At 37.2% G+C, this 19,754-nt stretch overlaps 1 protein-coding gene across 2 annotated transcripts; it reads right to left on the bottom strand.

Annotated features, from left to right (window-relative positions):
• Positions 1–2,348: 2,348 nt before the first annotated feature.
• On the bottom strand, positions 2,349–19,410 carry LOC103707728 (protein HLB1-like). 2 transcript variants are annotated; one of them, XM_008792336.5, is made up of 14 exons: positions 18,552–19,410; positions 16,972–17,097; positions 16,697–16,766; positions 15,038–15,151; positions 13,744–13,827; positions 12,939–12,989; positions 10,755–10,784; positions 10,535–10,597; positions 10,325–10,390; positions 10,020–10,142; positions 6,650–6,685; positions 5,231–5,350; positions 3,419–3,604; positions 2,349–2,725 (listed from the first exon to the last, which is right to left on the bottom strand). In XM_008792336.5, exons 1-14 carry the CDS (start codon positions 18,974–18,976, stop codon positions 2,615–2,617), a joined length of 1,605 nt encoding a protein of 534 aa, XP_008790558.1. In that variant the 5' UTR covers positions 18,977–19,410; the 3' UTR covers positions 2,349–2,614. The 2 variants fall into 2 exon arrangements, with proteins under 2 accessions (XP_008790558.1, XP_088579862.1); XM_088723736.1 differs by lacking the exon at positions 6,650–6,685 and having other exon boundaries at positions 18,552–19,313.
• Between the last annotated feature and the right edge of the window lie 344 nt (positions 19,411–19,754).

The following is a 19,754-nucleotide window of genomic DNA, read 5'->3' on the forward strand; positions in this document are numbered from 1 at the left end:
ATGGAGACAAGATTCTCGCTCCAGCTTGGATCTGATGAATTGGATAGATCCATTTTTAACACTCAGCACCATCTGGGCTGTGCTTCAATCGGCAGTGGATGATTGAATAAGATTATTCAATCATCCATCAATGGTTGATACATGGACAGCAAGTGATTCAGCTAGACCCTTTAGTAATTGAAGAGGACTCTAGTATTAGGCAGTATGGTACAAGAACCCAAAAGTCACTCTCAGGATGAACAAGTTGTGTGCTTGAATTTTTGATCCTCTCCTGCTATTATTTCCTTCCCATCTACACAGGCGGGTCCCTTTAGCCAGGGATGGCTGATCCAGTGGACATATGTGGCTCTCTATCATGTGGTTCATATATCTCTAGGTTGGATTAAAATCATCTCTAGTTTGTCTTCCTGCACAGTATAGTTCATTCACCCCACTTCCATTCAGGTCTCCGTGATCAATTGTGATTGATTCTACCAATGCTGCGATCCTTTTCAGATATGTCAAATATCCGGTTGAGTCATTGACTAGAATCCACTGAAATGAATGGTTGGTGGCTCTTGTCGGTAGAAGCTACCGCTCGCTCACAAATCATCTCTGCATGGTGTCCCTCTGACTCGCCCATAAATAACCAATGGACCCTCGGCTTTGATGCGCCCAACCACACAGTCTCTTGATCATATAGTCATCATTGCACTCAAATGCTAAAAAAATTGGATGGATAATTTCGCTACTGGTTACTATTACTTTTTAGAAGATTCTCTTATATCTTGACAAAATAAGAAATAAATAATTATTCAAGCCAGTCATCTTAGTTGATCAGGGCCTAAATGTAATTAATTTTTTATTAACTTAATATATATATATATATATATATATATATATATATATATATATTAGAAGGGAATAGAGGGAATGTAATCCGCCAACGACCAATTGTTGTATTTTTTTTATAACGCTTGCAGTATAGGGCCGACAATCTTACGTTCAATCACGTATTTCTTAATTTCGCGGAGCAATGATGAAGCCAAGAAAAGCCGCATGATTGGACCGCGAGCAAGTGCCGGACGCCACCACTGGGAGCCATGGTGGGCCCATGGGTCCGACAACGGCAAATTATGAGGCCTCCCGAATGCTGCCATCTTTTCCTCCTTGCAACTTGCGTTTAATCTTTCTGGTGGGGCACACATGCATCAATCAATCAAACAAAGCTGTGACCAGAGACGGCGAACGACAGCCAAGAAAACAAATTATGGTGCAGAGAGTGTGGCTTTGTAGAGGACCAGCATCCAATCACAGGCCACCTTTCTCTTCCAACATCACAGCTGCTAGGATTAAAAACTCTGTGGGCGAGTGTTTGGGGATTCCTAAGGGCGCCGCTGAATCCAGACACGTCACTCTGGGACCCTGGAGGGGGAAAAGAGCTGAGATGCACGAACCTAGAGTTAAACTCAATGTTCCCCGCTCGGCTTCCTGTCCCTTGTGGCAGCCCGGAATGGTGGAAATAGGTGAGAGTGAGAGTCACGTGAACGTTAAGCTATTCACCTGTTGCCACCCATATCAGATCAGAGAAGGGACATAAAGCGGTGCTGAATGGCATTTTTTTTTGGTTGAATATTGCCTTTCAGAATCCCAGGTGGCTTGGAGCATAGTCTTCGAACGTGGCGATACTCGATCACTGGAAATAGAAGAAGCAGACGAGCAACATTGAAGCAGGATTACACATCGGGCGGCTACTGAAAGAGTATTGTGTTTTTGGTATGTATTTTGTAAGACAAACAGACAGGTCACCTTATTTACTACCCAATATTATAGAGATCTTTTGGACTCGGCATGCTTCTATTCCTCCACTACTGTATAGTCTTCTTTTCTTTTCATAGATTCAACTAGCTGTGCTCACAAGATGAGTGTGAATTGCCGATATACTTAAAAAAAAAAAAACAGCATTACGGCATTGTTTTGTTTTGTTTTCCACTTTCTTTTCTTTTTTTTTTTTTTAGGAGGAGGGGAGTGGGGATTGGCTGTTGATGAAAAGCAAGTTTTTCTTCTATGGTGTGGCTACACAGATTTGTTAATTTGTTACACAAAATCTTAGAGAGGCTTATGAGGGCTGATTCTTGTAAGATGTTTAATGTTAAGAATTGCCCAAAGATAATGAACAAAAGAAAATTTCGACGGACTACAATTATACCTCCTAATTTATCCTGGGGCTATCCAAATGAAGATATTTCATCAGTAATGCTACTGTCACAGTGTCACTAGCAAAAAGAAGTCATGGTCGCACAAAATAAGATGGCCCACGAAGACATCACTAAAAATTGCAGGGCATAAAGCTAGGCAAACTTTCTCAATTTTTTTGTGAAATAAATCATTATTTAGCTTTAATTCAATCAAATCCCCAAGCTGCTGCTGTATAAATATTCAATGATATGCTTACCACTATGTATTCCCCTTCATTCCTTCACCTATAATACAGCGGGAAAGTATACAAAATTACCGGTGCATCCAAAAACCATTGTAGAAGACATGCATGATCAAATATTCAAGCATCATTAAACCACCAAAATGGACACAAATCACTTGGCATCTCAGGTCTAGCTGATGCAAAACCGAAGAATCAACCAGTTATAATGCCTGCGAGAACATCACTCTTTCCTCTTGCAAAAATGGTGTAAACAAGCCGGATTGCATCTAACCATCCATCAAGAGACTCCCATGTGTCAGCAACCTGGTATCAGAATAGTTGCTACATATCAGTATTCACACTTGAATGAAAAAAAGATGATCTCCTTCACAAAACAATATGAAGGCCAGAGTTTGTGCTTGTTCAAGGGTGGCCCAGCCACTTCTAGCCCTAGAATGCACAAATTTTTATCCTTGAAACCATTTCAAGTGATATGACTGCTGAGGATTAAATGAGATTTAGCCAGATGGTCACAATCTTTTGTCAAATCCTAAATTTGGATCAGCAATAAATCTTATCCAGTAACCACATTAAATTTTTTATTAGGTATGAATTGAACCTTAGCAGATCATAACCTAATAATATATAGGGTCCTTAATTATTTAATAGTATAAAATCTGCGTTGTTGTGCATAAATTAAAGCAAAGCTACCAAAATATCATGCATACAAGTAGCAGATAAGTATGAGGTTATTGATCCTATGGTCATCAAATTCAGATCTGAATTGGACCATAACTATTCTCACATTCACACAAATGAGACTGCTTGTGAGTCGAATTGACCATGAATTCAACCATATCAGACACTTGCACAGAAATAAATGGAATTCAGTTCTCAGACATAAGAGAAACAAGGATGGTGGTTACATGAGGAGGACGAACAAAATGAGAATATATGAAACAAATTCATTATCTAAATGCTGAGAGCTTTTAGCAGCATTTGGAGGGAATTTCTTACCAGATATACAGATCCATGAATTGTATCTATAGAAAGGGTTGCACCTGGTGGCAGGGTTAGGTCTGCACATGCTGATACAGAGACAATATCTGGAATATCAACTTTAACTAGTGATTTATCATCATGTGCAGATCCTTGCAGCCTGGCAGAGGGGCTTTGTGACAATTGTTTGTCGCCCTTAGTGACCTGAAAGTTGGAATATAAGTGGCAGTCATTAGCACCAAATAAACATTTCTATAAAATATTTTCTAAATTACTGCCTCCTTATGAAATCATCAGATGCTGATATGCATGTATAAGGAAAGAACCTGTTGCCTGGAAACACAATGAAATAAGAGTTCCCAATATTTTGTGTTCATACAGAAGACTAGTAAATTATCTGCCAAAGTTCTCAGTCAAATTGACTACAAGCAACATCAAATTATAGGTGGATAAAGTCACAAATTACAGCACTTTTAGAATGATTAGCTCAATATCAGCAACAAAGCACAACACTTCCTCAATTAAGAAAAGTCATTAAGATAAGAAACATGACATGATTTCTTTCATGCTAAAAGACTAGGAGAATATGTAAAAACATATTTATAGTTAGTTGGCTGACTGAATTTCCTTCTTTTCTGCTTTTTTGACCATCTCCTAAAATTTCCACATACTGGCGGACCTGATCCATCTATTGGGTCACTTCTGCTTGGGTCTTTGTTTGTTCCAGAAACTAAAAAGGGTTTACAAAATTTAAAAAAGCTCATGATGTTTTGCTTGAGAAAATATTGATGTTACGCTGCATTAGCATATCCAGACATGCTAATGCATCAAAGCAAAGTAATGCATGTTAATGTTCATAGGCATAATGAGAACTGCAATTTTCAGTCATGATCTTCACTTTCCTGACAAGATGATGTATCATAGCAAATGTATCGCAGGATAAACACAATCTGAAATTGTAACTTCATATAAAGAGGGTCAATATGAAAGATATGACATATGCCTACCGATGGAAGAAACAACTGAACACATCTTCATGCTTTGCTTTATTCGAGAGGTATCTACTCCTTTCTTTACGTGTGCACAATTATTCAACAAAAAGCAGAAATTTTTCTATTAGTTTAGTTTTTACAGCAATCTTGCTTGACGAACAATTAGAAACTTTGACTTGGATTGCTTGAAGATTAAAAGAGCATTCTTCTGGCAGATGAGGCTATAGTCAATACTTGCAACCTTCTGCTACTGAATGAAGGTCCTGTGTTCAAACCCTGAGATACGTTTTCCTAAGTGTTTGACAGGAGTAGTTCTTCCATCATTTCTATGGTTTTCCCGTCATTTAGGGGAAGAAGCATTCTACTGCTATTTACTGGCAGTAGATAAGTGTTTTGTAAAAATATGTAAATTAATTAGGTGACTCTCAATCTTTCGCTAGAAAGATAATGAGTATCTATTTATTTTCATTAGAGATAATAGAAAAACTTGAATCACATGCAGAACCACTGATGTGATTTGCACTAATAATTCAACTCAGTTTTTTACATGTTATGAAGGGCAACTAAAATACATAAACATATATCATGAAACAGTGGCAGAGGCAAGAACTGACATGGGGGTATGTTATTTTAATTAAAAAATTGCAACTGAATAGCCTCGACTTCTGATATAACAAACAAACCAAGAAGAAAACATAAGAAAATAGACCTTTTTCTATGACTTATAACACAGTACCAGTAGCTTCCAATATAAAAAGAATTTGGGCAAGAACATCTACACAGATTCCATTGCCCTCAACAATCTGTTATTAAATTTAGAATAAAAAAGCAATCTAACCTGTTGAAGTCCTTCATGATTCAAAACAAACTGGGATCTTTCCCAATCTCTATGAGGTGCAATGGGGTTCTTCGCAGGTGGTGCAGTTAAATATCCCACTTTTAGGTAGGGCAGAGGTAGCTGTGAGGAAAACACATCATGATAAAAAAAAAGACATCAAAGACGGGCATAACTTGAACCATAATGGCTACACAAGAAATAAACATCTGATGCATCCCAAAATCTTCCAAACTAAATGGGAGACATAACAATATTACAACTTATTCAGGCTTTAGGACTTACTACAGGGTATGAACTGTGATGATTTTAAGTGTCACTAGAACTGGCAAATTGTGCAAATGAAAATATAATAAAAAAAATAAGGCTTGTTTTTTGGATCAAGGGTTGAAAATACTTGATTGGATAATCATATTAGTAGGCTTCTATAATACTAGATAGCAAATTCAGTAACAGGAATTTAGGACCCAGGCATGTAGATATGTCCGCACATAAAAAAAAACAGTCAACATCTCAAGCAGCCACAGTATACATTATATCTTGCAAATCCTTGAAGCTCCAAGTCTAGCTCAACCTTGGTCTGACTTATAGCAGATATAAAATTTCAAACATTAAAAAACATATTATAGTTTCATTTCCTCACCTGAAGACATGGCAATAATATTCGATTCTTTTTTTGGAAGCAGTGTGGGGCTAAGCCCCTCTAATTATTTCCAAGGAATACATACATACATCAATTGCAATCAGCCTGAGCACAACTCTCTTTGCATGCATGGGTTGGTCAGTCCACCGGTTGTCATTATCTCCCTCAAATACACTTACTCCAGCAATCCATTCAGCTGATTGCTTGCCTTCATGAAAGAAAGCTCTGTAATTATCAAGCACATTACCAATCTGAACCTCAGTACTATGCCAGCACCTTACCAGTACGGTATGGGTCAATACAGCAAACCTTGATCTTAGAAATATCCTAAGGTATCCTAGAAGTTTCTGGACATATCCTAGAAATATCCAGAAAGTATTTGGACACATTTGAGGAGCATCTAAATCCTATTTTAACCATAGAAAATTCAGGATACTTCTTGTCTATATGGGGCATGTATTGGATCTATATCAAGGCTGTAACCATATCCCATACTTATTGGGTATAGCCTTGGGTGTTTTTTTGCGGTATCAGAGCTTCCTAGCATGCAAGTATCAATGTGGAGGAATTAACACACGAATATTTAGTGCTACAAAAAAAAATAGATGAATGCAGCCATCTCTTGGGTGTTTTTGTCTAACTTTATTAAGCAGAAACTAAATGGTAATTATGCTATTATGTAGTAGTCAATTGAATAAGCAATGTATTAAGACTAGCATATAAATATGAATGCTTGAATAAGATAATTTCAAAAAGACAATAGCAGAATCCCTACTAACCATAGAACGAACTAGTCTCAAGGCACTGCGGTAAACCTGCATGGATGTAAACAAATGAAAATGAAGTCTAATATAATATTGGCAATTAGAATCTCTGCAACAACAAATTAGCTTTTCATAATATGGTCATAATCTTCAATTAGAAATTGCAAAAAGAAATTAGCTCAGAAATTTGTCGTACAAATGAAAATAACTTAAAGAGCACCTAGCTATAGTTATAGTTTCCATGATAAGTATTGATTTGTTTATAAAGAAACAGCACGGTTTTTCTCTTTTAGCAAATAGAAGGGCAAAAACACTACCCAATCATGAAATGCATGTTGTCCTCCAAGAACATGAACTTGCATAGTTACTACCAGCAAGAAGTAATATCAAGTTTAAAGAAAAGCTATGGTTTAAACACACTTGCTATATGAAACTAAAAAGTGTTTGAGTGACTGCATTGCTCCATTTTATAGCATAGCCATACACAAATAGTTGAGAGCAACTCACAGGAAGGAGAACAACCCTCTAAGTGGTGCAAGCACAGAGACTGTGCATAAACTCTACATGATACAGTCCATAAGAGATTTAAACATGAAAGATTGCATAAGTGGAGTGCATGCTTAACATATATATCAAGGAGAGGGAATAAACAATTAGACTTTCTCAAATACCCTCCAACAACTTGAGGTGGATACAACCAAACCCAAAAACAATGCAAAAAGACATTATCATCATATGAAACTGGCTATACAGAAAAGATCTAAGAAGGCTCTCTAGAAAAATAAAGCGGAATTTATGATCAGTGGTCAACCTAACATCAACCTCTAGAAGTTGCTGTCGAATTCCTTGAAGAGGCAAAATTATGCAAAATAGGGGAAGAAAACCTATATTAGCCAGCTGGCAAGTATAGAGATTTCCATTTTTGTTTGCAAGTTAAGCTCATGAAACTAAAGAGCAACCATCCAATGGGTTTACAAAGATCATGACATAAAACTTAAATGGGCAGAAGGAAAAAACCATTAACCATAAAAAATGGTGAGAAATATTCTTTAGAGAGTCAACGATCCGACTACACTAATAAAATATCATGAAATGATCAAATGAATTTGTGAAAAATCATAGATGCTAGCTTCTATATAGGACCAAAGCAAAAAAAAGTGGACCTTGTAGTTTCCACAACAACCAGAAGGTGAAGCAGTGAAAATCAAATCAGTTAAGCATTAAAATTCAATGGTCTTCAACCAAAAAAACAGAGATAGAGAAGATGTCAAACAACCTTCAAATTCCAAATTACAACAGAAAACTGCTCTTGAAACTCTTTTGAATAATAGAACAAAGTTCCACAGGTCGAAAAAGAATAAGAATCCTAAAACAGCCAAAACAAGAGGCTTTAAAAGAGAACAAAGAGTGTTGTACTGATTCCAGCCAGCTGGCTGGAAAAAAAACAACCAAGAAAATATGCAAGTGCTGAAATATTCACAAGAGCTGATCAAACGTGTCGGAAAATGTCTCAATAAATCAAATGATGATCTTTTTTAAGTAATTAAAGCAATGGACCAGCAAATCATTATCCATGGAACCCAAATAGTTGGGATAAGAATGGATGGTTATGTATGGACCGGCAATAAAAAAAACAGTATGATCCAAATGTCTCCAGCTATAGCTAGTCAGTTTGGTTAAAGTTCTTGCTAAGGTTTTATTTTAACAAAAAGATGCAGATACACTTCAAGATGGAACTTTAAGTCAAAATACATCTTCCAATAGCCCAAAAGCAAGCAGCAATAAAGAAACTGAAACTGGACGCGTTGATTGCTTTTCACCAGCAGAAGAGGGGGAAAATGAAAAATGGCCATCATTTGGACAATCAAACACCAAATTCACGGTCCTCAAGAGAGGACAAACTAAAGCTTTTATTGAAATCAAGGAAAATATATTCTAGTAGCCCAAAAGAGAGAAGTGATAGAGAAATTGAAATTGAACAAGTTGATCACTTTTCACCAGCATGAAGAGAAAAGACAGATGAACAATGGGCAACATATCAACAATCAAAGAACAAACTCAGATTCCTCAAGAGAGAACAAACTAAAGCCTTCCTTGAAATCAAGGACTTATCCAATGGCATGGCAGTAGACCGGAAAGAAAAAACAATTAACATGGTTTGGCAAACACACCAGTATGGTTCACCGTCTCAGTACCGGATCTTATACCAGTGCCACACTAGCACAGTGTCGGTACGGTATGGTATAAAATTTTTTGACGTACCGAGTGTCGGTATACTATCCGTACCAGATACCGGTATCGAGCTGGTACGGTACGGTATGCCCCGTACGGCATACCATGCACACCAGCTAAGGTAAAACATTGAGAACATCACATGACCCCATCAGTATCTAATCTTAAGTTCATGACAGTCCAGAAACAGAAATTGGATTAGATTAAATGCAACACATCCCATTAAAGGAATAAGCCAAATATATAGCTGAAACTCACTTGTAGAAAAATTCAACCAGTTCAATCTCATTCCGCAAGACATTAGGAACAAGGAAAAAGTTTAGTTTCTAAAAGGAATGCAAGAATAAAGCATTTGAAGGCAGAAGTGCCACCCCAGATATTCATGGAAAGTTCTGGGTGCAGCAACACCTGTGCACAATCGAGTACAACAGAAAATGGTCACAACCCTCTTAGTCACTCCGAGAATGGATCTTTGTACTTACACAAGTATAAAATGTTAAAGCTTGATATAAATTTGAAATTAACTCTTGAGGGGATACCTAAGTGTAAGTGTTAATACATCAGTTATCAATCGCACCTACTATCACAGATTCCCTCGAAGTGTTTGAGCTAGGCCCCCTATTTATTGCAGATAATATGAAATATACTTTGTTCACTAACTCATGCATTTGACAAGTCAACTTAGTGTAACAGTAAAAATGAAATGTTTATATTGCATAGATAGCCACCATGCATCAAGTTACTCTAAAAAGTGCTGTAGACATAAAAGGGGCACCTGGATGTGGCACTTTGTATTTGCATTCCGGTACCAGTAAGTGAAATAGGTACCTTATTCTTTTTTCACTATATTCAGACTTACCCTCTGTCTCCAAACCTATGAATACGACATGGATGTTCTTCCAAGAATACAGCAATCTTTGTCACCTTCAGAAAAGCCAAGAATACCTCCCATTGGCCTCATATTCACTTAATAGCCATGCCAGTAAAATGTGAAATTTCAGAGGTTTTCCTTAGGCTTAAACAAATTCTCTAAGATCTACTAAATAATTGAACCCACCACTAGTATAAGATTATATGTAAACTGCATATCTTCTTATTGCAATCTAAGAAATAGTCAGAATAATGGAGGAAATTTAAGATGAAGGAATGTTACCGAGTAATTTGGCTTCAGAGCATGAGCAGCTGCAATATAAATAGCTGATTGGCTGTACAGCTCGTTAGGAGAGACTTCTTTTGCTGGTCTCCCAGATCTTAAAGTGTCCTCTGCTAGCCCATACTGCAATATGACAGGCAGTACAAAGATCAGATCCATCTGTCATTAACTAACTCAGTTAAAAACAAAGAATGTTGCCCTTGTATTTCCATTGTGATAGTATATCAAAAAAAAAGCAAGGGATTCTTACAAGGCAAGACACTGATATTTACTCAAAAGATCGTAATAGAACACTGGATACTAACCAGAACAGTCCCAAGATTGTAAATTGCTCGATGGAAATCAAATTGTAGTTGGATTGCAGCACGGAACTGCCAACATAGCATAAGTGATGCAATATTGAAAAATAAAGCAAGAAAATATGTTTATCAGAAACATACATAGAAAAAGGCAATTGCAGGTGAATATAATCAAGGTACGTAATTAGGTATCGTGCCTCAAGTTGATAATTTTACCTTACTTATCGCTGCTCTAACAATAGTCTGCTTCTCTCGAACAGGAACAATTGCACTGAGTTCCTGCATTGCTTGTATTTTAATTAAAAGTAATCTAAGTGATAACAAGATAATTCAGAAATTTCAGATAGTAAAAATGGAACCACTAACAAAATTGCTTCCAACCAAGAACTTAATAGATTTTGGAAGATAATGCATGCATACTAGAATATAACCATACCTGTAAAGCAAGACCCCAGTTGTTAAGTGCCTGCAATCAAAGAACAAGAGAATTAACATAAGGGTTCATCAGTTTTAATTTAGTAGTAATATTATTGTACACACTTAAATTATTATAAGTCAAACTTTTTGAAGAGAAATACCTGTACTAAAAAAATGATGGAGAAATAAAGTTAATCGAAAAGAAAAAAAATGCACCAAACGAAGAAGAAGCAAAGATCTTGTGCACAACTTTGAGCACTATACATGCAGAAGAACACAGTTTCTCCCAGTTGCCAACATATGGGTTGAACTATTCTAGAAAGACTAACTAAATGATGTCAGGAACTACAGGAATGAAAACTCACTTATCAATCCTATTGTCTGAATTCATGGAGCATGATTGCTGATACCAACAATGTTACCATGCTATAAAGTTTCAGCTGAAATATATCTGATTGTTTCAAGTACTGATATGAAACTTGCATGGGAACTAGTAAGAAATGTTTGTTTCATTTCACCAGAATGTATTAGGATTTAAGTATCAAAAAGTGTCGGTTTAGTTTTGCCTGCAACATACTGATCCTCACTATTTCTGTTGATAACTAGCAAGTAATGATTGAAGCCCACATGGACTTCATTAGTATGAATCAACTTCATGCACAACCAAGCAGAAAGGGATCAAAATGCAAAAAATGATATCCAAGTTCTCCACTTCCTTTCATTACCAAATAAATCAGTACCAAGTGGAATACTTCAGAAAACAAAGGAGATTTGCTGGATTAGAAGCTCCACGGAATGTAAGAAACTTAGAACTTTTGGGTGCATAATTTTTTTCTTAATCTACATTATTTGTTAACCAGATGCTTTATCTCCCTTCCTTGGTTCAAAGCTCCTTGCCATAGTTCAAATCAAGTATTGTTCAACGTGCCACCAAAAAAGCTTGTCTGCTCTGTTCATATTCTTAGTCCAACTTAGTCATGATGGGATCCTAGAAGCCAAAACTTAACTTGCTTGGGAAGCCTTCTTATCACATGGAATACAAGCATTTTGGCCACTTGTAGGAAAAAATTGGTTAATAGAAATGTTATATTCTGACTCCACTCCTTCAGTGAAGCTCACAGGCTACTAATGGGTTTACATAGTAAAATGTGATGCATATGAGTGTGGAAATACAATGCTTGATTGTTCACAAGCATTTTGCTCAAGCACACAGAATTTCCTACAAAACTCTAGCAAAGCAAATTCCATTCATATTATTTTGACATATATTACCCATGGGAGAACTTCAGCATTGGCTAAAATGTTCAAATTCTACTCCAAGACAAAATGTTCAAATTCTACTCAAGGACGAACTCCAGGACAAAATGGAAAGTTTACTAGGATTACAGACAGCACAGGCCAGGACGGAAGTTTATATAAGTTTTAGAAGGATATACATGATTCAAGAATGCACAAAGATAAGTACCGCATTTTTTAGCCCCACTGGAGGTTTTGTTATGGAAAATTGCAATATCTTTTTTATTTTTATTTTTTGTCATCCATTAAATTTCTAGAGTCATTATCCCAATTAGATGCTAAACAAGATCTACTAATTACCAGGCACAAATAATTTGATGGTTTGGATGTCCTGCTGAATAATGTCTACAATACAAATATCAGGTCCTTGACTGCATGATTGTCGAATCTCATAAGTGGCATGAAAAGAAACATTCATAAAATGAACCTAGATAAGCATGGCACTTGTACTGAAACACAGAAAACATTAAATATTTCAAGTTTCAATAGATCTTGGAACAACTTCAATATCTGGTAACCTATCTTCTATGCACAACGTCATGCATAAGATTGGCATATGCAGTGATGAATAGTTCATATGCATTTACGTCTTTGATAAAGAGTTTTGATATAAACTTGTCAACTATTAAACTCAGCTTGTTCACCCAGAAGGATTTAAGATTATTTTCTTGGATAAATAAGATTACACCACTAAATGCAATGACAAACTTCAGAGACAAACTCTGCTCATAAGCGTTGTCTCCATCAAATAGTAGTAACGAGAATATAGTTAAATTTTACATATACCAGGTATAATAGCTTGCCATGGAAAGAAAAACATAGTACAAACAGAGACAGGAAAATGCAAATCAAATAATACAATTGAGAATAACAATGCAAGGATGACAGGTGACTGCATATAGCATACCTGAGGACTGTTCCAGTTGAGTTGAACAGCCTTTTCGTAGTTTTTTGTTGCCTGCATCCGAAAATTCAGATGTTAGTAATGAAATTGAAAGACTATGACACTATGCATCTAAGAAGTATCCTCTGGAATCTGGATAGATGTGTCAGGCTGAACAACAATAAAGAAATAGTTACCAACGCAATGTCATAAAATTATAAACTTGCAGTATTCATCATCTCATAGCATAATAATGGACTGGATAAGTAACATCTGACTGAATGATCAGAAATTCTGAACAACTAATGTCCTAGAAATTATATGTTAATTGCCAGAGATTGAGCAAGGATCTAAGCACTATTCCATATCATACTGTATTGGATGATATATACCATTTTGATAACATTGTATTTTCCTCATCATAATTTGAGCAGGATCTCGATTAAGTTATGGACAAAAGCTACATAATTGTTCAATTTTTTAATGGAAACCACAGTCCCACGGTCCCACCGGTTCTTGATCCATTTGCATCGACAAATTACAAAAAGGTCTGGGTCATGATATTTTATAAATAGGTTTATAAAAAATATCATCAGAAAAGATGATTGTGATATTGCATTGAAACATGACATAATGACACTTTGTGAAATTAGAAAGGCAACAATAGTAACATTAGTCAGTAAGAAAAGCCTATGGCCAACTTATGACTATCATGATTATGTCATCCAGAAGGAACATATACATCGCAAGGTTGAAAAGTGTTTACTATCAGCAATTAAATAACCAAAATGCTAATGGTACAAAATTTAAAATGTCAATAAGGTTCAACCTGTTTCCACAGTTCCTCAGCTTCCTTTGTGCGACCACGCATTTTAGCCCGGTCAGAGATAGCAATGGCCCAATTGTAATATGCCTGATGAAAGAATAATGATTTAGCAAAACACGAAAAGCTGGTAAGCAACCTGAACAGATCATATGCAAAGGTCAACGTATACAAAGAAATGTAGACTAAGAAATAAGGCCAGTCACCATCTAGATCTGTGCTTGTTTTGAATTTATAATACATTTAAACCAATGATTGTACCAGTAACAAGACAGAGCAACTCAAAAGCAACGAGTTACACTAGTAGGATAGGATACTACATAGATAAGTTCAACTTGGATGTTAGCCTGTGCGGAGAGAGGAACCTAAAAGGAACTTAACTTGCATGATATGACATTTTAGCAGTGCAGAACAACTCAAAAGCAACAAGTTATACTAGTAGGATAAGATATTAAATAGATAAGTTCAGCTAGGACATTAACATGCCCAGACAGGGGAACCTAAGAGGAACTTGACTTGCATGATGTGACATTTTTCTCCCTGATGATACATCCAAGCATACGAGAAGGACTGCAGCTATGAAACATTTTATTCTTCCTCTGAAAATTCCCTAATCTAAAGAAAAGACATTCTTATATAAGAACTCTCGAAGCTGAAGATAGATACAGACACAACCCTTTAATAAAATGTGACACATAGTTTATTGAAAGCATGAACAACCTCACTTGGAAACAAGGAAAGTGCAATATTAGCAGTCATCACATTGTAAACTTTTTCCACACCTACATAAAGACCACCAGATTATCTGTCACGGTAGTCAATCATATGTTTTTCTCCAAGCTGTATAAAACATAAGCACATTCCTTTCTTCTCACCAAGTCTTTCCATTACTTGCCTAACACAAGATGTTACTAATAGAGTATGTTTGAAAAAGCACAGTCTCAGTCGCTCGTGAACTTAACATACCGACTATAAGATGTCAGAGATATGTGCAGGCTTGTGATGTTAAATGTTTTGCCATGGCCTGTATATATGTAAATCTGTCTGTACACTTACACATACAGGGACAGCCTTAATATTCTATTCACCTTTTAAATGACCATAAGTATATGGAAGTCTAATGGTGCAAGCTGGAGTTGCAGTTTATGACAAATTAATGATAAATATTTTATTGCAACAACATCTTGAATCAACAGGAGAAGGCAAATATTTCAAGAAACTTGAATATATAATCTGCTAGTGAAGTCAGGCAAATTTTTAGAAATGGGACTATAACAATAAAGTGGACTGAGATACTTACATCATGAAGTGTAGGGCAAAGCCGTATAGCTTCTTCATACTTTTTACAAGCCTCCTCAAGTAAAGCATCTTTAGAAGGAGAACTGGAATCCGGATTGACATTGTCTGCACTCTCCTGCATTGATATAGAATGACAAATAAAGAGTATACTTACAAATTACATCTATTTAAAGAAATAACAATGCATTCATCATTTCTAATCTTAGCAATTGCTAATAATGACAATCACAATAATAATAAGGCTAAGTGACCTAGGATTTCTTATTTAAAGTTAATGGTGCAGAGATTTGCTTAGAGTAACATCCTTCAATTCCCATTTTAATCTATTACAACTATATAACAGTTGCTAGTGACAGGTATACTATCCATTCACATTTGTGCTTAATTAGTAATAGAGCATTGAATATGAAATATCAAATATAGTGCTTTGTATGATATTAGAACTTTATGCTTGCTAATTATTGCACTAAAGCCTGCAAAGAATAATGCACAATGTTATCGAAACCAAAGCTCCTCCTATGAAGAAACAGGACTGCAGTATAAGATCCAACCTTACCCACTTGTGTCGGTGATGGGGAATCTTTTGTTAAATGGAAAGAGATTTTCAAAGCCAAAGAAAAAAGAATTAAGGTTCATCAATGGAACATTGTCTAAGTGACAAAGAGCAACATACATATGAATGGTGTTACTAGGCTTGCCCATTCATTTGCAGGTATCTCATGTTTCACTGATGCAGACAATCATTAGTTGATTAGTATCTCAACATCCAGATTTTGTAGGTTATAATTTAATTACCTAGCTTCACCATCCACTAGCGAAAAAAATTGTACAAACTTAGAGCAGTATGATCCTGAAATCTATAGCTCAGAAGTTGTTAGTAAAAGAAAGATTAAACTTAGGCATTTTCAACAGGTATTATATAAGTATTCATAATAGATCTGATTGAACAGAGCTTAAGGAATCCATTGGACTATAGAATGAAATTGGTGGCACATCAAGCAACTAAGGCATGGGAACTTTTTTCAAATAAAATGGGAGAAAAATGATTTGAAAGATTGAACAGCAAAATAAGACCATGCTCACGAACTAGTTAGTAGTGGTTCAGTTTGCTGATACTTGTTAATCAATACTTATTTGCACATTCAACTAAAGTTAGAATATGTATCTTATGATAGATAGAGTATCCTTTGTATACATCATACAATATACGTCCTGCATGCTCTCTCTTTTTTGTGATATCTGCATGATAGATTGAAGTTTGCATGCTTAATACCCATTTAATTTCTATGCCTACAAATGACAAAACAGTATGGCATATGCTAATATGTAGAGTAAGTAGCTACATGCACATGTCCCAACAAACTTGTTCAACATGTCATAAGCAAGTAGGTTGTCAAAAAGGCTAATATGGGGCAAAGCTTAATGGTTATGGTTATGTTTCTGGTTCTGGTTATGGTTATGGTTATACATGTAAGAAGAAAGGCTTGTGTGTGTGTTTTAATCAGTCACGTCATTTCCCATCATAATATACCCAAGAATACCTTCAAGTACCATAATGAAACCTACAAATAATACTAGCACTATGCATTCATCAATTATTACTGAAACTTATAAGTACTGCATATGGAGAATTTAAGCAATCAGAAGTTCAGAACCATACCTGGAGTACTAGTGCCCAATTGTAAAATGCGTCATGGTCTTTTGGGTTTCTCTCAATGCCACTAGCATACCTACCAATAAGGGGATCGGTGAGAAACTAAATTCAAGCATCAAAATGAACATTCCATTTAAGACAAGACATGCTGTCCGTAAATTTGGTAGGCTTAGACCATGATAAGAATGAAACTTAAAGGACACTTGTACAGGAATCACTTTAAAAGGATACTGGATGCTAGAACTTCAACAACAAAATGATAGAATAATAATGAAATATACCTTTTAGCAGCAAAAGCAAGAATTCGTTGGCGATTGCGACCTTCCTCATCCACCCCAGTGACATTATTGATCAAATCCATGGCAACATCATTCTGGCCTAAATAATGTTGTTGTAAGCCATCTTGGCTGAAATGTAATAAGAATGGAAATTGTGAGGAAACTGTAAATCTATCACCCTTTTCCCATGGATTTTTTCATATGATGCAGGATATGAGGCAAACAAGCCTCTAATTGTAATCCATATTAAGAAAAAACAGGATATAATAAATCCCTGAGAGCAGGAAAACATGTGAGCGAACATGATCAAGAGGATAACATGATAAAGAATAGGTGTTGAACAAGCCGCCCCCCCCCCCCCCCCCCAACCCACCCCCCACCCCCCAAAAAAAAGGAAAAAAAAGATCATTAAGGCGACCCTGAAGTACTCCAGTGTCATGGAAATTGCACTTAAGGGAAATGCACATTTCTACACATAATAGATGACATAGAAGAATTTTTTAACAGAAAGTTGACAGGTAAAGAATTAAAAACAAATGGATATGCATGATTTATTAGCAAACAAGCGCTCTCCCGTTAAAGGGAAACACAAGAGCTCAAACACCCCTAACCTGATGGCACCGATAAACTCACTCAACATGCGATGTGCTCGCTAGAAATTTTGTCATTGATGATCTTAATGCAATCGATGTTAAAGATTGTTTATCAAGAAGATGGCCTTGTGTGAAAGAAAAATATATAACTATTACCCGATCCATGTGATTTGAGTAGATCAGTTGTCAAAAGCAGAACTTGAAATGCTTGTGAAGAAGGTTAATGATGTTGTTTATTAACAGTTTTTCGGGCTTAGCCCTCAACTTTTTGTATAGAATGACTTAAGAATGCTGACATGAATCTCCTTTCGCTGGTATGAAAGCCATTATGAGCTCAACTTCTATGGTTTATGATATGTTTGAATCCCAAACAGCGTGCTAAATCAATATACGATGGATCAGTCTTTATTACAGGCATGCATAAACACTTGGAAAATAAGAAGACAGCTGAAAGGGTCAAGAGTCTTAATGCAAAAGCTAAGGTTATTCAAACTGATCAAGATATCCTAACAATCTCCATGAATGCAGTCACTGGACTTGATGCACCCTGAATTATAAGGTTCAAGAAGCACACGAAATAATCGACAGCAAATGAAATTAGAAGTCAATGCATGATAACGAACAAACAAACAGCTCCCAGTTGTAGTGGTAATACGAGCAAAGCTGATCGTTGAAACTTTAACCAATTTTTTTATTCATCAATAATGAATCAAGAATCGATACATTCTGCCTTCTATTTATGGACATAATTCATTACTCCGCATAAAAGTTGACCTCGAAATTGCCCAACACAGACCCAAAGCGGTCTTTTTACTCAAATATCACCAGCTAAATTTCAGGCGGGCAGCAAAGGCTATAAGCATCAATTCAGTGCTCGATAATCCATAAATTTCCTCAAAAATAACCAAAAAATAAAATTATATCTATAAGATCTACCTTTCCGAGCTTAACAAGCTGAAAAGGCGAATGAGAAATAAGAAGAAGAGCAACCTGTATGAAGAGCTCGCCGCAGTGGTGTCCTCCTTTGCATCTCTAACGTTGGATCCGGATCTCTCCTTTCCCGCCGGCCCCTTTTCCTCCTCCTTTAGATCATTCAGAAGCTCCCTCATCGTAAACGTCGGGCTTCCCTCGCCGTTCAGGGGTTGGGCTTTGCCAGGCGACGGAGGCTCTTTTTCCGCTCCTTCCGACACGATTGCGCTCTCCCCGGCCTCTCCCGCGGGCTCGATCCCGCTCTCGTTGGCTTCCGCCTCGGTTCCGTTCGGGAGCTCCGGCGCCTCGCCGGTCTTGGGTTCCGTCTCCTCGTCGGGCTTGATCCCGCTCTCGTTGGCTTCCGCCTCGGTTCCGTTCGGGAGCCCCGGCGCCTCGCCGGTCTCGGGTTCCGTCTCCTCGCGGGGCTTGGGAGCGGTCTCCTCCATGGCCAATATCGAAGAATTAGGGTTTTCTTCCGTGGAACAGAGGAAGAAGATCCGGCTGCAGCGAGGAGGGTATAGATTCTAATGTTTTTCCAAAAAAAAATTTCTCGTGCTGAAGAGACGACACGCTCCTCGGCATCGAGGAAAGAGGAGAAATATGGGCTTATATTGGGATCATTAGAATCGCCTCCGCGAGATGGAAGAGGAACTCTGATTGGGATCCCAAACTGGGAAGCAGACAAAGAAAGGGGTAGAAGCGAAGCAAACTTGGCGACTCAGAAATTCTGGAATGGACGGGCCGTACTTTAATTTTGGGCCGGGGACCAAACAATTGCCTTTTTTTTTTTCTTTTTTTTTTTCTGAACCGGCTTCTCACTGCACTCGTCAGCGGGAGAGCCCAAAGCAACCACAGAACAATACACAATCTAATGCCTCCATTACATGATCGCAAATACCCCAAAATATAGATCCAAATGATGGGCTACATAGGAGGCGACCCAGTCTGCAGCACCATTCGCCTCTCGAAAGACATGCGAAGCCCGAAATACCTCTAACTCCTCCCCCATACTCCAAATGTCTCGGAGTAGCGGGTGCAGGTCCAGCCTAATTTGCCGGCACCGAATCCATTCAACCACTGTGGATGAGTCACCCTCTAAGAATATCCATTGAACACCCAGGTGTACTCCAACATAGCTGAGACTCTCCCATGCCGCGTGCAGCTCCACTACAGGAACAGATCCGTCAAAAGTGTGCCGACCTCCGGCCATGATCAATTTAGAAT

The sequence above is a fragment of the Phoenix dactylifera genome, chromosome 6 (assembly GCF_051530095.1).
Source record: "Phoenix dactylifera cultivar Ajwa chromosome 6, Ajwa_hap1_PhDact_Kaust_v1.1, whole genome shotgun sequence".
Lineage (NCBI taxonomy): Eukaryota > Viridiplantae > Streptophyta > Magnoliopsida > Arecales > Arecaceae > Phoenix > Phoenix dactylifera.

Excerpts from the sequence above, each read along its gene's own strand:
- LOC103707728 (XM_008792336.5), bottom strand. The coding sequence starts at position 18,976 with ATGGAGGAGACCGCTCCCAAGCCCCGCGAGGAGACGGAACCCGAGACC. Across the intron at positions 10,391-10,534 it reads TTAGAGCAGCGATAAGTAAG|TTCCGTGCTGCAATCCAACT; the intron begins GTAAAATTATCA and ends CTATGTTGGCAG. Across the intron at positions 10,143-10,324 it reads ACAATCTTGGGACTGTTCTG|TATGGGCTAGCAGAGGACAC; the intron begins GTTAGTATCCAG and ends GTCATATTGCAG.